Source organism: Mastomys coucha, unplaced genomic scaffold (assembly GCF_008632895.1).
Source record: "Mastomys coucha isolate ucsf_1 unplaced genomic scaffold, UCSF_Mcou_1 pScaffold7, whole genome shotgun sequence".
Classification (NCBI taxonomy): Eukaryota; Metazoa; Chordata; class Mammalia; order Rodentia; family Muridae; genus Mastomys; species Mastomys coucha.
In genome coordinates, this window is record NW_022196913.1 from 54,575,404 (window position 1) to 54,601,632 (window position 26,229).

A 26,229-nucleotide genomic window follows, 5' to 3' on the forward strand; every position below is an offset into this window, starting at 1 on the left:
CCCAGCAACCACATGGTGGCTCACAACCATCTGTCATGAAATCTGACACCCTTTTCTGGTGTGCCTGAAGACAGCTACAGTGTACTTACCCATAATCAATAAATAAATCTTTTAAAAAAAATCTGGAAAGGTCATGTCAAAGTAATTGGCCTTATAAAATGGGGTTACTAAAAATTTACACTTTCAAGTTAAGTATATCAATAGTTAAGAAAAATATCCACTTACAAAAAATATATACATGTATACTTGTATTTATACATTTAAAAAATGTATAAATTTAATATAACACAACCCTAAGTAAGTTTAAATCATCTTAACTGTTATATATATTCTTCCCTTCCTTTTTTTTTCTCTCTCTCTTTTTCTTTCTTTCTTTTGTTCTTTCTTTCTTTCTGATTCAGGGTCTCTATATAGAACTTAGTATGCAGACCAGGTTGGCCTCAAACTCACAGAAATCTGCCTCCTCCTGTCTCCAGAATGCTGGGATTAAAGGCATGTACTATCACACACAACTTTTATTTTGATTTTTTTCCTGTGTGTGTGTGTGTGTGTGTGTGTGTGTGTGACTGACAGAGAGAGAGAGTAAGAGAAAGAGATGAGAAAGAGAAAGAGAGAGAGAGAGAGAAAGAAAAAGAGAAAGAGAGAGAGATACATATGGAAGTCAGAAAACAACTTGAGGGATCAGCTCTCTTCCTCCATTATATGGGTTCTGGTCATTATTAGGTAGGTGTTAGCACCTTTATTTGCTAAGCCATCCATCTTCCCTATCTTTTTGAAAATTTTTATTTGTTATCTCATTGCTTGAATGGGCCAGTCTGGTAAGATGGCTTAATGGGGTCAAAACACTTGGCAACAAGCTTAACAATCCAACTTTGATACCTGAAACCTACATAGTGGAAGGAAATAACAAACTCCTTCAATTTGTCCTCTGACTTTGACACAAGTACTCTAGAACCTGTGGGTCTATACAGATACTAAATATACAAACATAATTTTTTTTTTTTTTTGAGACAGGTTTTCTCTGTATAGCCCTGGCTGTCCTGGCACTCACTCTGTAGACCAGGCTGGCCTCGAACTCAGAAATCCGCCTGCCTCTGCCTCCCAAGCTGGGATTAAAAGCATGCGCCACCACCACCTGGCTACAAACATAATTTTAAGAAGTAAGTAAAGGGCCAAAACTTCAAGATGAATCTCGAATGAAATCTTAGAAATAACATAGGTCACTTTATTTTGTAGACAAGCAGCTTAGGCTCATTCATATACATACTGTATTTGAATCTAAGTTTTATGTTTTTCATTATGAAAGTATACAATGATGCGTACCGTTTTCTGTCTCTTCAGTGTTTGCAATGTCCTCTCTCTTGGAATAGTTTCTTATATTGAAGCCAGTAAGCTTACTTAGAAATGTGACTTCAGATTTTAAATGTCCAAGCTGACTTCTCAAGTCTTGCAAGGATTCCCATTCCTCAGGATCTGATTGGGAAAATTTTTGAAATGATTTCCTGAAAAGCAAATATTATAGTTACTTGACAACTAGTAAATGCTTTACTTACTATACAAATTTTCCTCTAAATCCCACCCCTAGTATCAAAGGTGGGGCTCGGAGAGAGCTCAGTGTCTAGACTATGAACATTGGCTATTCTTCCAGACGACCTCATTTTTACTTCCAGCACCCACATGGTGGTTTACACACTCTGTAACTACAGTTCTAGGGGATCCAACGCCCTGTTCTGGCCTCTGGTGGGCACCAGACACAGTAGTACACAGACATACACACAGTCAGAACATGGACATTTTAAGGCCTGTTGAGCTTAGGGACTGCCAAGCAAAATGGCAGACTACAGGCTGCCTCTGTATGACCTGAAGGAAAAGTGTCATGGTAAGAAAAAAAATAAGACTACCAAGAAAGAAAGAGAAAGAACATCTCAGAAAATCAGGAAAATGGATGCAACAGGAAGTCATGTTAAATAAGCCAAAAAGGCAAATACTGGCTTTCTCTCATCTGTGAAACTCATATTTAAAGTTCTTTCCTCTACACATCTTCCCCATTTCGTGTGTGAGTGTGTGTGTAAAAAGGGGAGATTATCAAATCAAGATCATTTAGTCAATAGCAAAGCCAAGTTCTGAAGACACTCAATTTTGACATCAGAGAGTATGGACACATGGATATAACTAAACAACTTAGTTTCAATATTTTGGCTGCCAATCCAATCAACTATCAGGATCATTTTAAAAGTATCTTGGAGGATCTACAAGATGGCTCTGCAGGTAAAAGTACTTGCTGTACAAGCCTGACATTGGAAGGAAAGAACTGTCACTTGGACATGCCTGTTCTATACTCTGACCTCCATAGATATGTTATAGCATACAAATGCAATAGTAATAATAAAAAATTAAGTAGCTCAGGAAACAGGTCTCAATCTTCCTTCAAAATGAGAAAAAAAAATCCACTTTAAATCTACACATTTTGGATTGACATTTAATGTATTCCCTAATCTGGATTCTTCTAACTTTTCAATTCCATTACTGAGGAGTCCCAGATTACATTAACCAATCAACTAAACCAGACCAGGCTTATATTGACATCTTGTGGTGAGTGAGGAAAACTACTTTCCCCATGGTATGACAGAGCTTCTTACAAGTATAGGGGCAGGCTGTGTTGATAAAATACAAATTCTAGGGCTGGAGAGATGGCTCAGTGGGTAAGAGCACCGTCTGCTCTTCCAAAGGTCCTGAGTTCAAATCCCAGCAACCACATGATGGCTCACAACCATCCATAATGAGATCTGATGCCCTCTTCCAGGGTTGTCTGAAGACAGCTACAGTGTACTTACATATAATAAATAAATAAATCTTTAAAAAAAAAATACAAATTCTAACTCGTTAAGTGGGGATGGGGTCAGCCTAGCAGTCTCACCAGGTCGCAGGGAATCTTAGCACTGCCGATCTGTGGGTCACACCTGAATCAGCAGCAAGCATCTCCCACTCTCGCTGTAGAAGAGCATGCATAGGCCGGAGGGTACAGACACATTTCCCTCTTTCTTTCATCAGTTACAACGTTCTCTTATTTTTCTCTAGAACTTCTCCCACGTTCCTCCCCGCCCCCACTAAGGTTCTTTGCAGCACAGAAAGATCTCATTCTCTGAACCTGTGCCAAATTATACCTAATAAAATAAAGGTAGTTTGTTTTCATGTTTAAGATACTAAGTTACTGCTAGTTCCAGCCTTCCTTCTCTCTTTGAATGGGCAATGCCTGGGCTTTCTATTTCTCCAGGATCTTAGCAAGCTACTTAACGTCTCTGACACTCAGATCAATTACCTTTAAATAAGGCTTAACAATAGCACCTAATCAGGGGACTATCACACTTTGCTATAGACAGCATTAGTCATATACCAATTTATCGTTGTCCAGACTAGGCTGCCCTGCCATGGGGCTATATACCCCCAACACTTATGTTACTTAACATAATGCAAAAAAAGAAAGAAAGAAAGAGGTCAGGCCCACTTAACTATCATTAGATGACTCACAAAAACAAATCCATCAAAGCCGGGCGGTGGTGGCCCACGCCTATAATCCCAGCACTTGGGAGGCAGAGGCAGGCGGATTTCTGAGTTCGAGGCCAGCCTGGTCTACAGAGTGAGTTCCAGGACAGCAAGAGCTATACAGAGAAACCCTGTCTCGAATAACAAAAAACAAAAACAAAACAAAACAACAACAAAAAACAAATCCATGAAACCAGAGTAAGGGAATCCCAACTAGACAGGGGCACGCATTGGTGTGTCAGGTAACCTACTACTGGGTGTGGGAGTTGGGAGCTGCGGAAGAGAAAGATCTTGAGTTTGAAGTCAAATTGAGCCAATTCCTGACCTACAGAGTAACAATGTCTCCAAACCCAGAAAAAACAGCTATTTACATACTGTTTCCCGACCGCAAGATTGCTTAAAGAAAAGCAAGACTTTCCCTTTGATTCTCATCAACCGGGTGAAAACAACTCTTTTAAGAAAACTATTTTCTGCTGATTATAATCAAGCCATAAGCCCCAAACGCAGCGTCCACACTCTGAGGTCATCGTCCTCACAGAATACTGATTCAAGTCCACATTTCAGGACGTCTCCCACTATATTATTCAGCACGGGGTTTCAGGGGGAGTCGGAGCCCAGAACTGTCAGAAGGTTGCCGCCGTGTGCTAAGGTGCATGGGCAGGAGGGATGGACGCGAGCCACGTACCAGGCTCCGGACGCCTTCTCCCCGGGGTTTTGCAGCATTCTGCACTCTCTCTGCAGCGCTGCGACCTCCGCCTCCAAGGCGCGCAGTTGGCGGGTCTCGGAATCCATGGCTACCGACGCGGAGCCCTGAAGTTGAAGCCCAGGCTGGGCGGCGCTGGAGCTGGAGGCTTCAAGCAGCGCGGGCTCCCGGCGCGGACCATTCGACAGCTCGCGGGGGAGAGGCCGTTCCAGAGCCTTACGTCCCTCAGGAAGTGGCGTTGAGCGTGAGCGTCTCGACGCTCCCGACGATTCTCATAGTTGGGCCGTTCCAAATCGAACGTCACGCCAAATGCAACGGCCACCCACCCCCTCTAACGGCCGCGGGGCTAAGCGAACCCTTACGTCACGGAAGGGGCGGTTCTGAGAAGACCGAGGAAAGGAGTCTCTTTATTTTGGTTCCGCTTCTTCACTTCTGCCTACTTGGCCCGGAAATCAGGAACCACGCGGCGGAGTGTCCTTTCGGTAGATTTACGGATTTTTCCCACCCTGTGGCAATTTTACAACTTGGAAGAAGAACAAACAGAACGTTAGTTAAATCGAAGGCAGAGGAAATAAAGAGCCCTCTGGAACTGCGTGAAAACGGAACCTTAGGAGATGGGGTTGGAAACGCCATAGGAAGGAAAAGAAAATGCTCTTGCCGGCACGTGTTATTAGACGTTAGGGGCTACATAGCGCTTGGGCTGAGGGGCAGCCTCCTGAGGAGTTGTTTGCGCGTGAGAAGTGATGGGCTGTTGGGCCTAGCCTCTCCTCCTTCCTTGGGGCTTCTCGGAGGGAGAAGGCGAGGTCAGAAGGATGAGGCGGTGGCTACCAAAAAGTGGTACACTGTAGGTCTTTGCTTTGGGCTCCTGCTGCTATTTTGTGATCTCGCTTGGAAGGATACAGTTAACTTTTGAGGAAGGTTTGAGTGAGAGCTGAGCGTCTGCTGAGAGCTCAACGAGATGGAGAGACCTCTAGAAAACGTTTCCAGCAATCTTGGTAGGACAGTGTTAAAACAGTTCCGGGTTCTGAAATTAGACTTGACTATGATCCTTGCTTAACCACTACTGTTTTCTAAATGGCACTGGTAAAAGCCTTAACCGCTCCTACTCCCCTGGCTGATGAGATCCACGCAAACTGCTTTGAATAATACAGGCACACAGTGGGGAAAAATATTTTAGGTATAACATAAGTTGCCTTCTTTGTGATGGAACAGCGCTTTGGGAACACTTGTATTTTGCCATACTAGTGTAATTGCAGACTTTGTTATGACTAGCTATGGAGCTCCACGATGGAGACATTTTTATCCTTTGCCTTACTATTTTTGCCAGTATCTGTTATGGTAAAAACAAATGTAGAAATGAATGGGGTGGGCAGTACTGCGAATTAAAAAACAAGAGTAAGCTATAATAGCTGTGGTTGTTTTAGAGAAAACATTTGGGTGCAGATATGTGGGTGTGCTGCACTTAGGAGCACACTTGCAAAGTGTGTTCATTGAGAATGTGGATGTAGGCCCTTTATAAAATTCCCAGTGATAAAATTTGAAAGCAATACAAATGAAGAGACATAGCTTCATAAGAAGAAGTGGCACAGAAGTTTCAGGGGAAAGAGTTGTGTTATATTTTTGAAAAAATATTTAAGTGTTTCTTCTGTCCAAAATTATTTTTCCAGATAGCTGCCCAACATTCATGAAAGCCAACAGAGAAATGAAGCGCCTCTTTGTCGGTGGACTTGGGCAGGGCATTTCTGAGACAGACCTACAGAGTCAGTTCAGCAGATTTGGGGAGGTTTCTGACGTGGAGATCATCACTCGGAAAGATGACCAAGGTAAATCTATAACACTAGGTAATTAAGAGACAACTTCCATATTACAGGAGAAAGCAACTCCAGAGCTGAATATTAGCGCTAAACATTAAGTATGGTGTCCTGGAATTATTTCAAATGAAAATTAATTTTGAAACCAGAAAAAGTACAAAATATTTTAATTTCTTTTTTGTTTGTTTGTTTTTTTTTCGAGAGAGAGTTTCTCTGTATAGCCCTGGCTGTCCAAGCTGGCCTCGAACTGAGAAATCTGCCTGCCTCTGCCCCCCAAGTGCTGGGATTAAAGGCGTGGGCCACCACCGCCCGGCAAACATTTTAATTTCTAAAACATCTGTACTTTGAATTTTAGGAGTCTAGGTTCTATCATTATTCAGTAGAATGTCCCTAATATATGTCATGATGTCTGAACTGATTATTCACTGACATCCTATTAAGATGTCTTTTTTTTTTTTTAAAGATTTATTTATTTATTATATGGAAGGACATTATATATAGCTCTCTTAAAACATTCCAGGAGAGGGTGTCAGATCTTATTACAGATAGTTGTGAGCCACCATGTGGTTGCTGGGATTTGAACTCCGGTCCTTCAGAAGAGCAGTCAGTGCTCTTAACCACCGAGCCATCTCTCCAGCCCCAAGAGGTATCTTAACTGATTACTTCAGGGTTTTTTTTTTCTTACTCATTTTGAAATATTTTGATCGTGTTTATAAAAATGTAGACTTTGGTCAGATGAGGCAAAAAGTATTTTCTTTCAAAGAATAAATATCTATGAACTTACTTTTTGAACTTGAAAAGCTTTTTAAGGCTGGGTATGGTGTTGCACATTTTTTGACCTAGAACTCAGGAGGTCGAAGCAGGTATATATTAAAGGCCAGCCTGGTCTACATAGTGAGTTACAGGACAGCCAGTCCTATATAATAGAGAGTCCCTGTCTCAAAAAATGAAGTAAATTAAAGAGAGAGCTATTGAGATTTACATTGTTTTCTGGATAAGGATTTAAATCAGCTTAATTTTTTTTTTTTTTTTTTTTTTTGGTAGGAAATTCACAGAAAGCCTTTGCGTATGTTAACATCCAAATAACAGAAGTGGACTTGAAAAAATGTAAGGTTATCATGTGTTTTTTATTCTAATTGTTAGTGTAGTTGTATAACTTGAAATTACTTTGATTCCATATCTATCTATGCCTTGCTATTCACTTAGAAATTGTGTAGATGGACAACCATGATCAAGAGAATTCTGGACCCCTTTATTTCAGGCTTCAGATCTGTTTGTGTTAGAAGGCACAGTATCACATGTTAGTTAGCTCAGAAACTAGTGTTTTCAAATATTTGAACAAAGGACCAACTGTCATAGAAATTGCCTATTACACTTATCCCACTTATCTTGAGGGCATACCTTTCTTTGGTCTCTGTTTTTTTGGGCAGCCAATCCTTTCTCAGTAAGACCTGTTATTAAAGGACATTAGAATATGACCTTGTCAGACCATTAAAGGACATTAGAATATTACCTGTCAGACCATATCTTTGAAACTGTGATATTCTTATTGTAAGATTAGTAAAGATAAGGATAAATACTAGCTTTCAGTGACTAAAAGTAAGTGAAAGGCATGTGCCACTGGGAGAGGACAGTCAGCCTTTTATCATTTCATTTGTGCAAAGATTATCCTTGCTGGGAATATATATGAGGTAATTTATTTAAACTTTTAAGTCCAGTAAATGAGGAGATACAGTACCTTACCTACTAATATTATTATAAGGAGTAAATTAAATAATACATTTGTACATAGTAAAATATCTACTGCTTGGAATTTTTTTTAATGCTTACATTAAGGAAGCTGACAATAGTTATTAGAAAATCAACATCTAGGGCAGAACAGTTGAAACATAACATGATCACAAGCTAATGTGTGCCTGCTTTGCAGTGATAATTGGATTGAGGTAAATAATTAAAATGCTACAAGATCCCAAAATGTGCTCTAGTTCTCCCTGAAAAGATTTAATTATTTACCACGTGGAAAATCAACAAAGTAGTGAATAATTATTTACCAGAAGTTCCTAAAATGAGTCTATAAACAAATTGCACATAAGTTTTGCTTTACAGTTTATACATTTGTTTCTGTTAGTCTTCAAGTAACTGAGAAATAAGGATCATAAGAAACCTATAACCTGGGGCTGGAGGGATGACTCAGTAGTTTAGAATGCCTGCTATTGTTGCTAAGGACCCAACTTCAGTCCCTAGCATCCACATGGATGGATCACAATCACAGATTCCAGGGGATCTGATGCCCTCTTTAGCCTCCGGGAACACCCACACACAAACGAGCATACTAACACTCGCATACACACACTCATGCATGAAATAATAATAAGCTTATTTATTTGTTTATTTTTCTTTGACATGTAGGTGTCTCTAACAAATAAGCCTGTTTTCTCTAGTACTAAGTAATTAGAAAAAAATTTTTGCTGAAATACAGTTTTGCATTGGAATGAACGTTGTCAATTCTTTACCTTATAGGTATGTCTATTTTAAACAAAACAAAATGGAAAGGTGGAACATTACAAATTCAGCTAGCAAAAGAAAGCTTTTTACACAGGTAAGATTTGCTACATATTTATTTAAGCTTATTTCTTTATAGTGTAATTGTTTTTATAAGTTTATCTAACTAATTTGAAATGATTGAATAATATATTACTAGTTGTGATGATTTGCTTCTCAACTTGATGTAACCTAGAGTAAGCTGGGAAGAGAATTTTAATGTGGAATTTTTATTATCTATGTCTGCTTGGCTTGTGGTTGTTTGTGGCAGATTGTTTTGATTCCTTAATTGATGTGGGAAGTCTGAGCCTGAAAGTAGATGGTGCCATTTCCTAGTTTGAATGAGTACAGAGGTGCTGAGGACTGTGCATGCATTCATTTACTCTGTCTCTACCCTTTGCTGTGAGTGTGAGTAGTTGCTTCAGGTTCCTGCCTTGACTACTCTGCAGCGAACTATAATTAACTATAACCCAGAGTCAGGATCTCTCTTTTTTGGTTTTTCGAAACAGGGTTTCTCTGTGTAGCCCTGGCTGTCCTGGAACTCACTCTGAAGACCAGGCTGGCCTCGAACTCAGAAGTCTGCCTGCCTCTGCATCCCAAGTGCTGGGATTAAAAGGCATGTGCCACCACTGCCTGGCCCAGAGTCAGGATCTTAAAGAAACCATTTCACCCCACGTTGCTTTTTATAGGGGATATTTTATCACAACAACAGAAATGTTAGTATATATGTATGTGTTTATTATTCCTTTCTAATACAATCTTAGGGAACTCTTTTGTAACAACTATCTGCATGATATCAGAAATGGCTGTTACCACAGTGTCTCTTTACTGAAAGACATTTAAACTTTACCTCTTGCTATCTGTAGATGATCTGTGAGGATGTCTTATAAGTGTGAAAGTGTTTCTCAGGGTTTTTGTCAAAAAGTATAGTTTCCTGTATCTTAGGGTTATGTTATTACAGATGATACTAAATTACATATGTTGATTTTGACCATTAAATGTGTCATACAAAGAAAGAGAAAGAAGGTATATACATATGAGACTGTTAGTGTTGCTGTTACTAAGCATTGCACTTGGGAGCTCCTCAGGCAGGCAGTCATAGTGCTGGATCAGTACCTGAGAGCTTACATCTGATTCACAACCAGAGTCAGAGAGACAGCTAACTGGGGATGGCTTGAACTTTTGAAACCTCAAAGCCCATCCCCAGTGAAACACCTCCTTCAGCAAGTCTACACCTTCTAACCTAACCAAGCAGTTCAACTGGGGACCAAGTGTTCAAATATATGAGCCTATGGAGCCATTCTCAGAGACATAGACTGATTCTGTATGTGATTTCATAGCAAGATTGTGTAAGAACCATTAGAGAGCTGGGCAGTGGTGGTGCAGGCTTTTAATGCCAGCACTTGGGATGTAGAGGCAGGCGCAGGCAGATTTCTGAGTTCTCGGCCAGCCTGGTCTACAGAGTGAGTTCCAGGACAGCCAGGGCTACACAGAGAAACCCTTTCTGGAAAAAGCAAAAGAAGGAGGGGAAAAAAAGGACCATTAGAGTTTTTGTAGTCATAAAGCTAATTTTTCTGAGAGAAAAGATTAGATTCATTTGGGAATTTTCAAAATGGGATACATTTAAGAATATAGTGGAAGAAAAGGTTAGATACGTAGTCATGACAGACTGCTTAGCATATCCTGGAATTGACACTATCGTGGAATTTTTTTTTTAAGTGTATCAGTGGAGCTTATGGTTTGTGGTCTCTTATCTGCCATGAAGAAGTTTGAGGCAACTTCTGTAGCAGAGCACAGGAGTGGGGGGGATATTATTTAGATTGCATTTTTACATTTTTGTGAATAAAATGGAAGCTGATGTAGACAAGTGTTAACAAAATGTGACATTAAAGAAATAATTGGTTTCACTTTTCAATATTTTCTAGTCATTCTACAATGAAAATGTTTTGTGTGTTTACAAAATAGTATAAGTAATTATTCTTTTGAAGAAATGTTTTAGCTGGGCAGGTGGATCTTTGTGAGTTTGAGGCCAGCGTGGTCTACAGAGAAAGTTCCAGAACAATCAGGGCCACATGTGAAATCTTTCTTAGAAAAACAAATAGGCAAACAAAAGAATTATTTTATTTTATTTTGTTCTTTTAGTACTGTAAAGATGTTTGGTGCTCACTTGGGGTTACCTGAATGGTATCCCTAAACATTTTCATAGCTGATTTGTTTTTACTTCCACTTCACTTCAGATTGGCCCAAGAAAGAGAAGAAGCAAAAGCAAAGAAAGAAAAATCAAGCACAGGCAATACCGCCTTACTGGAAAAGATGGGAGGAGTGGATTTCCATATGAAGGCTGTGCCTGGGACAGAGGTGCCAGGACATAAAGTGAGTCTCCTTCATAGGCTGTGCCCGTCGTGTCTCCTGAGACCTCATATTTGTAGTTGTGATAGCCAAAGCAGATGCTTTTTCTCCACTTTGGAGCAGTTGGCCTATAGGTTGGGGATTTTGCCTATTTGTTCTTGATTTTCAACATGTATTTGTAAGTTTTCAGTCAGCACAATTTCCCCACGGTTTTATATAGAGAGAAATCCAAATTACGTGGAGACTCTTCCTAAGGACATAGGTGTTTGATGGACAGACAGGTCCCAAGCTTACTATTTTCTCACTTGCTTTAGCACTGTTTCTGTTGTTACTGTTTTAGAATTTCATACATGCATATGATATATTTTGATCAAATTCATATCCTGTTCCTTCCCCTCTAATTTCTCTGTATCCCCACCACTACTTTTCCTCCCAACTTAATGTGTTCTTGTTCTCTCTCTTACTCTCCCCCTCTCCTTCTCCCTCTCCCTCTCTCTCTGCCTCTCTCTCTCTCAACCCACTGACTGCTTAGTACTAATCTGTATGTACATAGGTTCAGGGGACCATCTACTAGAGCCTTTTAGTGTCCAGTCCCAGAAGGAAACTTAGCTCTTCTCTCCTAGGAGCTATCAGTTGCCAATAGCTCTCTGCAGGGGTGAGATAGCTCTCTGCAGGGGTGAGACTTCTAGAGCTCTTAACCCATCCATGCTGGGCTTTTGGCTGGCTTGATGGTGTTCCATATCAACTGAGGATGACCTTGAGCTTCTGACCCTCCTACCTCCCTCTTAGGTGCTGGGATTAATCACATCCAGTTCATAAGGTGCCAGGGATAGAACTCAGGGCGTAGTGCATGCTAACCAAACACCTTACCAACTAGGGTATATATGAAGCTGTGGTTGCATTTTTAATGGGTAATGTGTATATTCTTAAGCTGTATATGTGTATGTGTAAAGTACTATCCATGATATAGTTGGAATTTTCTTTTTTTGTTTTCTCATACTTTCTTCTTTAATAACCTTTTATTATCAGAAAACTAAGTTCCACTTTAATAGTAGTTCATTGTGAGTTCAACATTTAAAAAAGTTACATTTATGTATTGTTTTGCTTATATTTGTGATAATAAGTACTTTGTGTGTGTGTGTGTGTTTGTCCTTTAGAATTGGGTTGTGAGTAAATTTGGAAGAGTCTTACCTGTTCTTCACCTTAAGAATCAACAAAAACATAAAATATCCTTTGGTTGGCATTTCACAGTAACTATTATTTTCCAGAGTGATGATGGAATAGAATAGCTTTAGGATTTTACTGCCTCTATCAATAAAGTTTTAATTGTTTCAGCATATTTTTTCCTTTCTCTGCAAGGTTAGCTCTAAGTTATCTACATGTAGAAAGCATGTTGAGAATAATGGGTGATATGAAATTTTATGTAGTTAGGTGATAATGAATTATGACTACCAAGGAAACATTGTCACTTGTTAATGCAAAAATCTTATGATTAACTGAGCATGGTGGTGAATGCCTTTAATCCCAGCATTTGGGAAGCTGAGACAGACAGATCTTTTTGAGTTTAAGGCTACTTTGGTCTACATGGGAAATTCCAGGCGAACCAGGACTATGTACTATCCTGTCTCAAAAAACAAAATATTACTATATAGGGATTCACAAGGCATTGCTAATGGGGTAGTATGAGAATAAAAAATGAGGCCATTGTTAAAGAAAACTTAGGAGAAATAGATAGAAAACTAATAGTATAAATTAGTTCTAAAAAGAAGATAGTAGATACAAATAGGCTGGCTGATAAGCAAGAAATAATGTATGGCAAAATAATATGGAATTCAAAGTAAGAAAATTCTGATGTCTGTACCATGAGGTCAGTTATCTGAGAGTTTGAAAACCTGGCCAGAGGGTGTGTATATGCATCAGAGTTTGCTGTAATATTTATCATCCAAGTTATTTCTCTCATCTGATAGTGGTGTTGCTTGATTTTAGCTTTGGATATGTTATAGTTCACTTTCATAAAGCCTAGAAGCTTACCATGTGGAGTCCTCATTTGGTTTGATGGGAAATTGAAGGAAGATAGAATAAAGGACTTATTCAAGGTTAAACAGTTTTTCTATTTCATGAGATTGGTAGGTTTCCCTAACACCTGATGCTTTTGCTTTTTCCTTGACTGAGTAACATTATGAAATATGATCCATCAAAATACTGCCACAATATAAAAAAGATACCAGAGAATTTGACAGAAACCACTCCTATAACTGAACTCACTTGGAAATTGGAAGGAGGCGATGATCCTATGAGTAAGAAACGTCGAGGAGAGTTCTCTGACTTTCATATCCCTCCTCAAAAGTTGAAGAAAGTGCAGAAGAGCAATGATTCCATGGAGTCCAAGGTTTCTGATATTGATCTAAGGACTAATCAGGTAATGGAGAGGAATAAATCAACACGGCCCGTGACTGCACGTGGGACAGCCCCTAGTACTGTCACTCCTCCTAAACCACTCCTTGTCTCCAGTTCTGGGACTCAGAAACCTAAACATGTGGTTTTTCATAATTCTGACTTTGAAATTATCTGGAATAGAAGTAGCATGTCTGATGATGACATTGACTCAGAAGAAGAATTAAAAATGATGATTGCAGAAGAGGAAAACAGAGAGAAACCTGGGCGTTCCTCAGTCAATGAGTCTGAACATGAAACTTTTGAAGTTGTTAGGGATGATTTCAAATCAAGTATTCACAAACTTCCTTTTTCAGCAAGCTTAGGAAATAACCATGAATATGACTCAAGTGATACCGATGAAATTATTACAATGAAAAAAAACAGTGCTAAGGTCAAAAACAGTACAGAATTTTCACAAACAGAAAGGCCTCTAAGCAAGAAAAGTTCTTTTCAAAAGATAGAATCGTCTAATGACTGTATAAAAGTACCAGAAATTAAAAGCAACCAAGAACCAGCCTTGTGTCATGGAGTAAAGTTTGTAAATTCCAAATTTCCACCTGACTCCAATGGCAGTGACAGTGAAGAGTCCGAGGAAGATGAAGAGTATAAAGCCTTGATGAAAAACTGTCCCCGTGTGAGTCTCACTTTGGCTGACTTGGAGCTGTTGGCTGGCAGTCATCAGAAGTTTCCAGGAAAAGACAGTGAGACTAATGGTCCACAAAACTGCAAATTTGACACAACCTCCAAGAGTTCCAAGACTTGTGGTGACCTTTACCATGGCCGGCAGTGCATTCTTCCTGAGGAGATTGTGGCTTCCCTTTTAGCGGAAGAGAGCACTTGCAGCAAACAAAAATCAGAGGAAAATATCTTAAAGCCAAAATTCCAGGCCTTCAAGGGAATAGGCTGTCTCTATGCAAAGGAGTCAGTGGACAAAACTTTGAAAAAGAATATTGCCTTTAATACTGTCAGTGAGCATCACAGGTCCTTAAAACACAAAGATCACAATAGAAGTTTTATGGAAAATGGATTCAAGTGTGTTAATGGCTCATCAAGCAAACTGATTTCATGCCAACCTGCAAAGAAAGTGAATGACCCAAACCACATGCAGTCTCCAAAAAGACAGTATACTTTTGAGAACCAGAACCATAAAATGATGTCCCCTACTAGTTTTGACAAGGGAAGTACAAATCCTCTCCCATGTCCGTTGCCATTAAAAGCTAAAGCATCCCAAAATCCTACTGCAAACAGTCACAAGGTAGACTCTGATGGAGACTTTTGCCATTGGCCTGAAAGTAGAAAAGTTTTAGAGAAAGAGAAGACCAATTTAAGCAACCTCCCATCTCTTGAGAAACCACCGAAGGTGTCTCCCAGGGAAAACCCTCAGAAAAGCACATCTGGTTTCTCACTTTCTGTTAGTAATGCATCTTGTATAAATGCTAAGGATAAACATGCTGAAGACAACCAGAAGCGATTGGCAGCCTTGGCAGTGTGGCAGAAAGCCAGAGAAGTGCAGAAAAAACTGGTGCACAGTGCATTGGCAAATTTGGTGAGTGCATTTTCTTTTCTTTTCTTTTTTTTTTTTTTTTTCCCTGAGATAAGGTTTCTCTGTATAGCCCTGGCTGTCCTGGAACTCACTCTGTAGCCCAGGCTGGCTTCGAACTCAGAAATCCGCCTGCCTCTGCATCCCAAGTGCTGAAATTAAAGGTATGCACCACCACTGCCTGGCTGGTGAGTGCATGTTCATTCTGGATCTAACAAGAGTGTTCTCAAGGTCCGGGTTTTCCTTCTCATGTAGGTGGGTGTATCCTCATAGAGCTCATTGTACTCTTCACATTCACTACTTTTCATCTGTGCTATTGAGTCTATACTAAACTGTTGCAAAGTTATCTATAATTCATCACCTCATTAAGAAACTAATTTGTATAATGATTACAGCAGCAACAGTAGTATAAAATGATGGCATTTACTATAGTGAGTTTTTCAGTCCTCCAGCACAGAAAAATAGTTAAGTACTGAGATCCATGTAGCTATTGGTGCATTGTATGGCAAGCAGGCAGTCACAGTCTCTTAGAACACCAAAGAAGTTAGGTTTCCTCAACTCATATGGAGTAATGTGAAGGGACTAGAAGGAATTAGACTGATGTGAGTAGGCAGCAAGGGAGAGGAAAGATCTTACTGCAAATGAAAGCCGTTTGTCTAAAAGTAAATTTTTTTCAGTGACACTAGTGTTTATAGACAGTGTCAGGCAAAAAATGAAGCAGCAGTGATTAGGAAGGATGGGTTATGCAGATACTGCACGGGGTGGGACTTTATTCCTGAAGCTGTGAAAAACTGAAGAACTTTAATCAAGGCATTGAAGATTAGTTGTATACATTTTCAAATTGGAATTAACACATTACAATACACAAATCATCCAGCCCTAATAGTTTTTAATACACAACAAACACTGTCTGTGGCCTACAGTGTCTAAAATGTTTACTCTGAACCATTACAGATAAAGTTTGTCAGTTTCTTGTTTTAGAGATCCTTCAGACCATGGCATAAAAAATAAATAGAATGGAGTCAGGTCTGGAAGCAAGAAGAACCTTTCAGAGGTCAAGGCCCACAACCATGGCAGTGGTGGTCCTTAAAAATACCGAGGTCAAGTTAATAGAATTCGGTTATTACTGGATACAGAGAGAAAGGGGGCCTGAGGCTATGTTGGAGAAATAGCAGATGATGTTATTCCCTGAAGAAAGAAAAGAAGGATAAGAGATGGGAGAAGATGATGGTGGGTATGGACATGGATATACAGTTGGCTGTCGTGAAATATAATGCTGTTTGTGTTTCACTAGGATGGTCATCCAGAGGACAAAAAAACACACATTGTCTTTGCTTCTGATAATGAAAGTGAAACAGAGGAGACATCCACTCATGAGCAAAGCTGTCCAGAAAAGGAGCTGGTGAAAGTAAGGCCTTTCCAAACATTAATCTACTTTGAAGAATCCCCCTGTTTTTGTTGTTGTTGTTTTGTGGTGAGGATGCTGTGTAGCCCAGGCTGCCTTTAAACTTTGAATACTTCTGTGTCTATCTGGTGCTTTGGTGTGTAACTAACCCAGCTGTAAAGTCTGTAGTCTAACAAGAGCTGTACACAAGTACCACTTCTGTGTAAAATCCTAGGGTGAGAACAGAGTTGCCCAAGCCATAATACCCTGAGATGTTGGGGGTCTTGGAGATTTTTCTCACCCGTGAACCTGTTTGTTACCTCATATGTAAACTTACATCAGTATTCATGCTAGACTGTAAGAAGTGTCCTTGCATATAATAATTATTCCTTTAATCAAAGTAGCAATAGAGAGTGTGTGAATTAATGATCCAGGAGTCCAGTTAACTACTTGTGAGTCTAGAGTTTTCATCTGGCTCACCACACATTTGTTCCTCTGGATGCATTTGGATTGTTGGTTTTTAAATGTGGGGTAAGAACTCTGTGAAGAAAATGGTAATTGTCTGCCTTAGTTAATGCCATCACTTTTTTATTTGCATAGCAGGAATCTGTGTGTAAAACGTCTGGGAAGCTGTTTGACAGCAGTGATGATGAAGAATCGGATTCCAAGGAGGACAGCACCAGGTTCAGCATTAAACCTCAGTTTGAAGGCAGAGCTGGCCAGAAGGTTAGTGAAGACTACAAATATGAACAGTTGCAGCATGTCTAAGTTTTGAAGGTAATCCTAAAATCTAGGTAGTTCTAGGGTGGGGTACTTATTGTGGGAGTGAATTCTCTCTTACCCCTTACTGATTCATAGGCAGTGAACTTACACAGATGATAATATGAATTTCAGGGTGTGAGGAGGTACACTTAGAGACTTTAAAAATGTGCTTATGACAATGTCTTTTTCTGTATAGCTTATGGATCTGCAGTCTCAGTTTGGAAGTGATGAGAGATTCCGCATGGACTCTAGATTTTTAGAGAGTGACAGTGAAGACGAACAGGAAGGTAACTATTTCATTGTTCAAACAGTGTTAAAGCTAGTGATGTAAGAAGTCACCTGGTGTTTCTTCTTCACATAAGACAGGAAGAAACTGTACCTTAAAAGGAATTGAATTGTTGGGCGGTGGTGGCGCACTCCTTTAATCCCAGCACTTGGGAGGCAGAAGCAGGTGGATTTCTGAGTTTGAGGCCAGCCTGGTCTACAGTGAGTTCCAGGACAGCCAGGCCTACACAGAGAAACCCTGTTTCAAAACCAAAAAAAAAAAAAAAAAAAAAAAAAAAAAAAACAAAAAACAAAACAACAACAACAACAAAAAAAAAACAAATTGAATTGGATTTATAATCAGATGCTTATTAATGATCATTAAGTTTCTTTATATATATTTCTAATATCATTTAATTATACTAAATTAAAGACCACAGAAGATGTCTAATTTACATTTACTAGTAAAAAGGCCTTTGTCTTCCTCTGGTGTACACACTGGGTGCTTGTTTTAGGATGCTGGTTCATTTGTTGTTCCCACTATGCAGTGGCCATGCTGGTATCAAACTTGTGATCCTCCTGCTCAGACTACTGCTTAGATTACAGCATGCACCATAATAACTCCCAGCTAGATGCTTTTATTTTCTTACATATATTATTTCTTTATTGTGAGAGAGTGTGTGTGATCACACTTGTACCATACTGTGCATGTGGAATTCAGAGGGAAAACTTATTGGTGTTGGGGCTCTTATTCTTCCATGTGTATTCTGGGCCCCAAGTCAAGCACCTTCATCCTCTGAGCCATCTTGCCAACCCAGTTTTTTTGTTTTTGTTTTTTGTTTTTAATCCATTTTCTTGCATTCATTCTTATCGGGTGTTCATAACAGTAATGATGTCATTAGAAGTATCCTAATTCTACTTTCTGGAGTTTTTTCACAGTAGTAAGACCAAATTTATCCACAAGATATACCCTCTCTTGGCCACCGTGAGTGAGTCTCCCTTCCCTGTGCAATTCCCCATTCCCTTTGCAGTCGCAGAACTTGAGTCCTTGTGAGCTTTGTGTTTCTCTGCTTTTTGAGTAAATCTGATGTGCACCTCTTTTGTGTTTTGTTTTAAAACATTTTTTGTCCAGCTGAATAGTCACATTTTGAACCTTAGAAAATTTGCAGACTTTCTGTAGAGAACATAAATCAGATTAATAATTCCAGATTCTGTTTTGGTAATTTCTGTACTAATCTGAAAGAGTCTGCAGTCTTTAACTTTTTAAGCTACTTTTAACTAAACTAGCTGTTGAACTTTGGTTCTCTAATATTTGTCTGTATCTGTCAGTTATGGATAGCAGCTTATGGAGTTGATGTGTGTAAAGTCTTCTTTCTTCAGTATTTACTACTAAGTCAAAGACTGAAGCAAATGTCACATTAATAGTCATTGAAATTGATTCACTGCTTGTCAGTTTTAAACTTAGCATGCAATCTAGGTAACACATTTACAGTGTTAAGAAATATCACGGGCAGTTGTGGTGCACGCCTTTAGTCCCAGCACTTGGGAAGCAGAGGCAGGCGGATTTATGAGTTCAAGGCCAGCCTGGTCTACAGAGTGAGTTCCAGGACAGCCAGGGCTGCACAGAGAAACCCTGTCTCAAAAAACCAAAAAAAGAAATATTAGAGTCTGTAATCACTTTAGGTCTATATTTTTTGTTATATATATGTGTGTTATAGTTTTTAGTCTGTATAATTTTTAGACTTGCCACCAAAGACATTATTAAATTTAGATTTTTTTTTTCCCAGTTGCAAATAGAAGTTGGGTATTTCATTTGCTAGTCATGTGATTTCTAAGTTTTTGTGGCCAGAAGTCTTGGAGAAAGGTACATTAACAAATACAAGGTTAAACTTGTCATTTGGTGTACTTTGAATATGTTTGGATGCATACTTGATTGAGATTTCTCTAGCAATGCTTGTCAAGAGATTACTAGTTATTCTTTTTCCTCAGAGTTAAATGAAAATAAAGAAAATGATGATGAGCTTGCTGCAGAAAAAAAGAAAACCCTGAATGTTGTACAGAGTGTTCTCAACATCAATGTGAACAACCCTACAAACAAAGGATCAGTGGCTGCTAAGAAATTTAAGTATGGCTTACGGCGTATCACATTCATGATGTTTTTGTTTGCCATAAATGCCTAGTAAATTTAATTTAAAATTAATGGTTTGTATTGTTTTGTTCTCGAGATGCTAGTGGTTTAACCTAGGGCCTTGCATTTGTTGGTCAGTTGCTTTTCCCCTGAAATATACCCCAGCCCAGCTGAGTCCTTCATAAACTACTGGAGAGAGCAGTTGTCGACATGTCAGACTTCAAAAAAGTTCTTTTCTTTAACCCAGTTATTCACTTAGAGAAATTTTAAGTCCAGGTGTGATAGTTACCAGCTTTATTTAATCCCAGCATTTGGGAGGCTAAGACAGACAGATCTTTTGAGTTCAAGGCTAGCCTGGTCTATAGAGCAAGTTCCAAGACAGCCAAAGCTATACAGAGAAACCTTGTCTCAAAAACAAATTTAAAAAAAAAAAAAAGAAGAAGAAGAAAGAAAAAGAAAAAACTAAATTTAAATCGTTTCTGTATAGCATTCATGATGTCATAGCAGCATTGCTTTACTGGCTCACCAATTCAAAGTGATTTTAAATATTAACTATGAAATTATTAAGCTGTGCAAATTATTATGGAAATTTTCAAATGAGTACTTTAAAGTGATTAGTTGCAGTACTCAACCTGTATATCATAACCCCTTTTGGGGGGGGATCACATATCTGATACCCTACATATCAGATACTTACATTATGATTCATAACAGTAGCAAAATTAGCTATGAAATAGCAACAAAATAGTTGTATGGTTGCTGGTCACCACAACATGAGGAACTATCTTAAAGGTTCACAGCATTAGGAAGGTTGGACCACTGGATTAGTGTAACTTCTAGATACCATGGGTCTAGTTTCTAATTGGTTGTCAGTGTGTAATTAGTTTTCTCTTCTGTACCTCATTTAAACTTGTCTTACCCCTTGAGATTTATTTTGTGCAAGCTGTGGAAAGTATAGATACTTTATCTATATATATGCCTCTATTTGTTCAAAACATTTTTTCCCTTATATTTAGTTATATATGGTTTGGATCCACCCAGGGTGGTCCCAAGTATCTATCTGATAGTAACTTTGCCATCACTGCATGAGTTCTGAAATTACAAGTGTGTGCCCATGACATCCAGCTTTAAGGTGATTTTTTTTTAAATGTGTGTGTGTGTGTGTGTGCATGTGTGCGTGTGCACGCACGGGGTAGGGGGGGTAGGTGGGGGATGAGGTGGGGATATGAGGGTAGCTTTGGAGTCCCCTTCCACCATGTAGGTCCTGAGGGTTAAATTCAGGTCATCATAGTAACAGGTACCTTGTGAGATAAAATATTTTTTATTTTAATTTTTGTTATTTTTGAGACTTGGGTCTCTAGCCCTGGCTGGCTCAAAATTCACAGAAATATGCCTGCCTCTGTTTTCTGAGTGCTGTTGGGATTAAAGATGTGTACCACCACTCCTGGTTGTAAGTTTTGAGGTTAAAATGGATCCAGGAATACTCAAATAGTTTTAAATGTTTATAACAAGATAATTTTGATGAACATTTAGGCTTATTTTTTTGCCCCTGTCTTAGTTTACTTGCAAGTTGCTGGCACAAAATAATCCTGGTAAAAGTTGCTTAAGGGAAAGGGGGTTTATTTCAATTCAATTTGAGATCGCAATCCATCATGGTAGAGAAATCAGAGAGGCAGAAGTTTGAAGGAACTGGCTGACTCACACCTATAGTCAGAAACAGCAGTGAGTGTATGCACACTTTCAGTCAGCTAGCTTTCTCCACTCTGTGGGTCAGTGTCTGTTGCCTTGGGAGTGGTGGTGTCCACATGAGTGAGTCTCTCACCCAATTAATGTAATCAAAATAATTGTCCACTAACATGCCCACAGTTCAATCTAGTTTGTAGACATTCCTTCCCTGAGAGACTCTGAAGGTGATTCTATATTGTGTCAAACTAACAATTAAAACTAACCCTCACAGCCCCTGTAATCTTTATAGTGAGTGACAATTTATGAGTTGTCATTAATGTTTCATGTCTTCCAATCTTTATTTATTTTACACAGGGATATTGTACATTATGACCCAACAAAGCAGGACCATGCCATTTATGAAAGAAAACAAGAAGATAAAGAAAAAGAAAGGTAAATTGGGGTCTGTTTTCCATTTAGATTCTACTGAAGCGCCGGGCGGTGGTGGTGCACACCTATAATCCCAGCACTTGGGAGGCAGAGGCAGGTGGATTTCTGAGTTCGAGGCCAAGCCTGGTCTACAGAGTGAGTTCCAGGACAGCTAGAGCTATACAGAGAAACCCTGTCTCAAAAAAAATCCAAAAAAATAAAAAATAAAAATACAAGCTATATAAAAATTCTTCTTTTTGAATAAGTGAAGATTCTTAGCTATGTGCAGGGCTTTATCAAAGAATTGTTTATGGGTGTCCTGGCTGCAGTACATCTGCATATGCATCATATGCACACCTGTTGCCTGTAAAGCCAGAAGAGAGTGTTGGGTCCCAGGAACTGAAGTTACATACAAACTGAAGTTTACAGACAGTTGTGAGCTGTCATGTGGATGCTGGGAATTGAACCCAAGTCCTCTGGAAGAATAGTCAATGCCCTTAATGACTGCGCCAGCTCCCATATATAATTTCGGCATAATGTTAATTTTTTTCATCAATTATTCCAGCATATCAAAGCCATTCTTGGGAACTGGAGAGATGGCTCAGTGTTTTGGAGCACTTGTTTGTTGCTCTTGCCAATGCATCAGGTTTGATTCCTACAGGGCAGCTCTTTACTGTCTGTAACTCTAGTCCCGGGGTACACTATGCTGTCTTTTGACCTGTATGAGCCCCAGGCGCACATAGCATACATTGCAGGTAACATATTCATATATGTAAAAACAAATAAGTAAATCTTTAAAAAAGAAACCACATTCTGACTGTGCAGCTAAGTGATAAATAAGCAGTGGCCTAGATTTGAATATTGGGCTACTGAAGTTTGCCAACTCATGCTTTAGATATTTTCACAGATTTGATGTTTGCTTAAGAACCATTTCTTAAATTTCATGTCATTTGCCCTTTCAAGATTTAAGAATTTTCAAATCTATGGCTGGTTCCTGTAAAAAGAAAAAAAGAAAAGAAAAAACCTCTCCCTCTTATTTTTACTCTTCCTCTTAACATTTTATTGTAACAACAACAACAACAAAATAGAAAATATCTTTAGTGGTTTTCTGGATGTCTCTTCAGCTAGATTTCCATGCTATTTAGGTATATGCTCTATTTTCTACATTACCACAGGTATCAGTGTTTCTAGAATTCCTCCTCTAATTCCCAGTACAATTTCCCTCACTTTACCAGCCCTTACCTGTAACCTTCTTAAAGGCCATGTGATTTCAGCTAACAGCTTCAAGACCTTTCAGGGTTTTGCCATGACCCTAGTCTCAGAAATTACATGCTAGAGAAAACCAAGTTGAGTCTGTGCTCCAAAAATGGAAAATTTACTTCCAACTCTTAAAAATATGAAGGACCAATGTAAAAATTACCATATGGTAGTTCAGCTACAGTAAGCAGAGGGGATGATCACTCCAAGGTGACAGTATCTTCTAGACATATTGGATTGATACACATGAACTCAAGGAGTGTAGCAACACTCAAAATGCCTGTACCAGATCAAGTCAGATGGTGTCCCAGTCCTAACAGGGAGGTATGGGCATAAACTGCCACCCTAACAAAGTAGCTATCTGCAGTTCATACCTGCTAACAAAGGGAAAATCCATTTTCTCCAGTAGTGTCTCACTGGGTATAGTAACCACACTTCAAGGCAGGCCCCATATCCAAGAGTATTTGGCCAACACAAAACAAACTCAATAGTATTTTTTGTAGATTTTGATTTTGTATGTGTGGTTTCTTTTTATTTTTTATGTTTTTTTGTTTAAAGAGAAAAGGAATATAAAGTTGGGTAGGGAGAAATTTAGAAGAATTGGGGAAAGGGAAAACATGATCAGAATATATTTATGAAAAAAATTTTTTTTCACTAGGCATGCCTTTAATCTCAGTACTTGGGAGGCAGAGGCAGCTGGATCTATGTGAGTTCCAAAGCCAGTCTAGACTATAGAACAACTACACAGAGAAATCCAGTCTTGAAAAACAAAACCAAAGACCCAAAAATAACCAAAATTTTCTAATAAAATTTTCTTTCCAAAAAAAAGACAGTTAAATAGAGCAATCATGTTCATTTTCATTTTAAATAGTACATTAAGAATTTCTGCTTTTTCTTATATGTTGTATATGGAATAGGTTCTTACTTGATAAACATTTTACTCTATAAGCTAAAACCTAAACATTGTAAACATGCTGTATCTAAGATCAAACAAAATACATTCATTTCTAAAAAATATAGAAAAGATGACAATCTAAAGACTATTTACAAAAGATAATAGACTTATCAAACTTACAATTCACCTTTAAAAGATTTTTAGTTGATTTCTTCTCCATTGATTTAATAAAAATTGCAGAAGTATAAAACTTAAAATAACCTTAGAAGCCATCTGGTTTAACATATTTCTCAGATGAGAATACATACATAAAAGGTGAATGATAATTCAGTCCCTACATTTTCATTTACAGAGTGAGAGGAAAGTGCTCATGTGTAGTGTTTGCATCTATCAGAGGTAATGTGTGTAAAAGAAAAATCTTTCTGTTCAAGATTGAAGGATAAAGTTAGAAGTGTCTAAGAGTGTACCCTTGCCAATGTTGAGAACTTTGAGAGCTTGCCTTTGTTATGTGCATGTCCATGTATGTCATTTCAGTAAGGCAAAGCGGAAGAAGAAAAAGGAAGAAGCTGAGAAGCTGCCTGAGGTATCCCAAGACATGTATTATAACATTGCTACAGATTTGAAAGAAATATTCCAAAGTATGAACAACACAGATGAAAAGGAAGAAGATGCGCCCAGGACTGAGGCTGGTGCTAGAAAGGGGACTGGGGAAATCAAGAACGCTACCATACTAGCATGTGGTCCCGAGCAGACCACTGGCTTTACATTCTCTTTTTTTGAGTCAGCCACTAAAGATGAAAAGGATGGTATGTTTTCCTTGTACTTTTTTATTTCAGGCAATTTCAACTTGATTAAACTTACAGTAAATTAATGGATTTTGTGTTGCCTCAGTAAAGGATCCTTTTTCCAGTCTGCATAAACAGTGTGAGATTCAGTGTGTCCTATTATAAGTGCGATGTTCCTGCAGGTGTGAAAAACTACTTTTGCATTAGAGGCAGCAGACTACTCAAACTAGCTGCTGTATGAGTAGAGGCTAGACAGTAATGTCCCAGGTTCCTTACTTACATAGAAACAGTCAGGAACGAGTAAACGACATCATTTAAATCATGTTTCTTATTTCAGCTGGAAATGTTAGGGGCTCCAGAGAAGAAGAAAAAGATAGCCGTTTTGGTTTTATACAAATATACCATGTAATCAATATTCTATTTATTTCAAAGCTTATCATTGTAGATTTGACAGACTGTAGAGAAAAGTGTAAAAGCAAGTCCTGCAGTTTTATATCCTATTTCAGGAGATCCACCCCTAACAACAAGTTTCATAGGTTTAAAAATAAGAAAATGGGCCTGGCGGTGGTAGCACACGCCTTTAATCCCAGCACTTGGGAGGCAGGCGGATTTCTGAGTTCAAGGCCAGCCTGGTCTACAGAGTGAGTTCCAGGACAGCCAGGGCTACACAGAGAAACCCTGTCTCGAAAAACCAAAAAAAAAAAAAAAAAATAAGAAAATGGAAAACCTCCCCGCTTTCTTTCTTTAAAATTTTAAAATGTGTGTGTGTGTGTATGTACGTGTGCATGCGCATCTGTGTCTAAATGCCCTCCGAGGCTATACTAGCGGGTAGGATCTCTTGCAGCAGGAGTTACAGGCAGCTATAGCTGTGAACTGTCTGATATGGGTGTTGCATACCAAATTCAGGTCCTCTTAAAGATCAGAAAGTGCTCTTAAACACTAAGCCATCTCTCTAGCTTCTCTTTTTTCCTTTGAAGACAGGGTCTTACTGTGTATGCGAGGGTACATTGGAACATAATATGTAGCTCAAACTGTCCTCAAACTTAGGGTTTTTTTGTCTCAGTCTCTTGAATGCCAAGGTGCTGACTGCGTGCCACACCTGATTAAGACTTTGTTTAGAAGACTATTCCTTGCCCATATTCAAGATGTATGTCCAGCATTGTGGGAGTTTCCGATAAAAGGCAAGGTAAATCTGTCTAGCTTCAGATATACACAGCTAACTTCAGTGGTGTGGATCAAAGATGAGCATTTAAAATAAAGTGCATGTGGCTGAGAGGTAGCCCAGCAGTTAGGAACATGTTTTATTCTTGCACACTATTCAGGTTTGGTTCCAGCACCCACCTTAGGTGGCTCATGACCTCCTGTAATTCCAGCTCCAAGGGGATCCAATTCCTTTAGCTCTGAACGCATGAATACTCACTGGCACATGTATATATTTAAAGAAATTTAAAAATCACTATGTGTTTAGAGATGCATGTCAACTTTCAGCACTGTGCAACTCCTAAAATAGCTACAGAAACCATAGTAGCTTTTCCCAAACATAAATGAGATGCATTGTACTCAGTGTTCTACTTCATGTTTTTCTGTGCGTTTAGTTTGACAGGCAGTTGAATAGAATATGAACTCAAATACTGTAACTTTGAGAGCCAAGTTTGAGAAATAAAGTGGGCCTATATTTAGTCTTAGATACAATCTATCTTTTTTTTTTTTTTTTTTTTTTTTTTTTTTTTTTTTTTT

At 38.8% G+C, this 26,229-nt stretch overlaps 2 protein-coding genes across 11 annotated transcripts in view; one reads left to right on the top strand and one right to left on the bottom strand.

Moving 5' to 3' along the window:
- Cenpp (centromere protein P) overlaps positions 1 to 4,602 on the bottom strand; it is a 201,543-nt gene extending 196,941 nt beyond the window's left edge. The window contains exons 1-2 of the mRNA XM_031358270.1: positions 4,229 to 4,602; positions 1,324 to 1,502 (exon numbers count right to left, since the gene is read on the bottom strand). Of these exons, the coding sequence (XP_031214130.1) occupies positions 1,324 to 1,502; positions 4,229 to 4,335 (286 nt within the window). The 5' untranslated portion in view covers positions 4,336 to 4,602. The remainder of the gene's footprint in view (positions 1 to 1,323; positions 1,503 to 4,228) is intronic.
- Positions 4,600 to 26,229, top strand: part of Nol8 (nucleolar protein 8) — a 26,489-nt gene continuing 4,859 nt past the window's right edge. Inside the window, exons 1-13 of one of the 10 annotated variants that reach the window (XM_031358254.1) lie at positions 4,600 to 4,728; positions 5,914 to 6,069; positions 7,102 to 7,164; positions 8,578 to 8,656; positions 10,836 to 10,971; positions 12,105 to 12,173; positions 13,124 to 14,929; positions 16,218 to 16,331; positions 16,908 to 17,033; positions 17,266 to 17,356; positions 19,323 to 19,458; positions 21,502 to 21,579; positions 24,242 to 24,513. In XM_031358254.1, coding sequence (XP_031214114.1) covers positions 5,931 to 6,069; positions 7,102 to 7,164; positions 8,578 to 8,656; positions 10,836 to 10,971; positions 12,105 to 12,173; positions 13,124 to 14,929; positions 16,218 to 16,331; positions 16,908 to 17,033; positions 17,266 to 17,356; positions 19,323 to 19,458; positions 21,502 to 21,579; positions 24,242 to 24,513 — 3,109 coding nt within the window. In that variant the 5' untranslated portion in view covers positions 4,600 to 4,728; positions 5,914 to 5,930. Of the gene's footprint in view, positions 5,424 to 5,913; positions 6,070 to 7,101; positions 7,165 to 8,577; positions 8,657 to 10,835; positions 10,972 to 12,104; positions 12,174 to 13,123; positions 14,930 to 16,217; positions 16,332 to 16,907; positions 17,034 to 17,265; positions 17,357 to 19,322; positions 19,459 to 21,501; positions 21,580 to 24,241; positions 24,514 to 26,229 lie in introns of all 10 variants that reach the window. The other 9 variants (XM_031358255.1, XM_031358260.1, XM_031358252.1 and 6 more) reach the window with 9 other exon arrangements.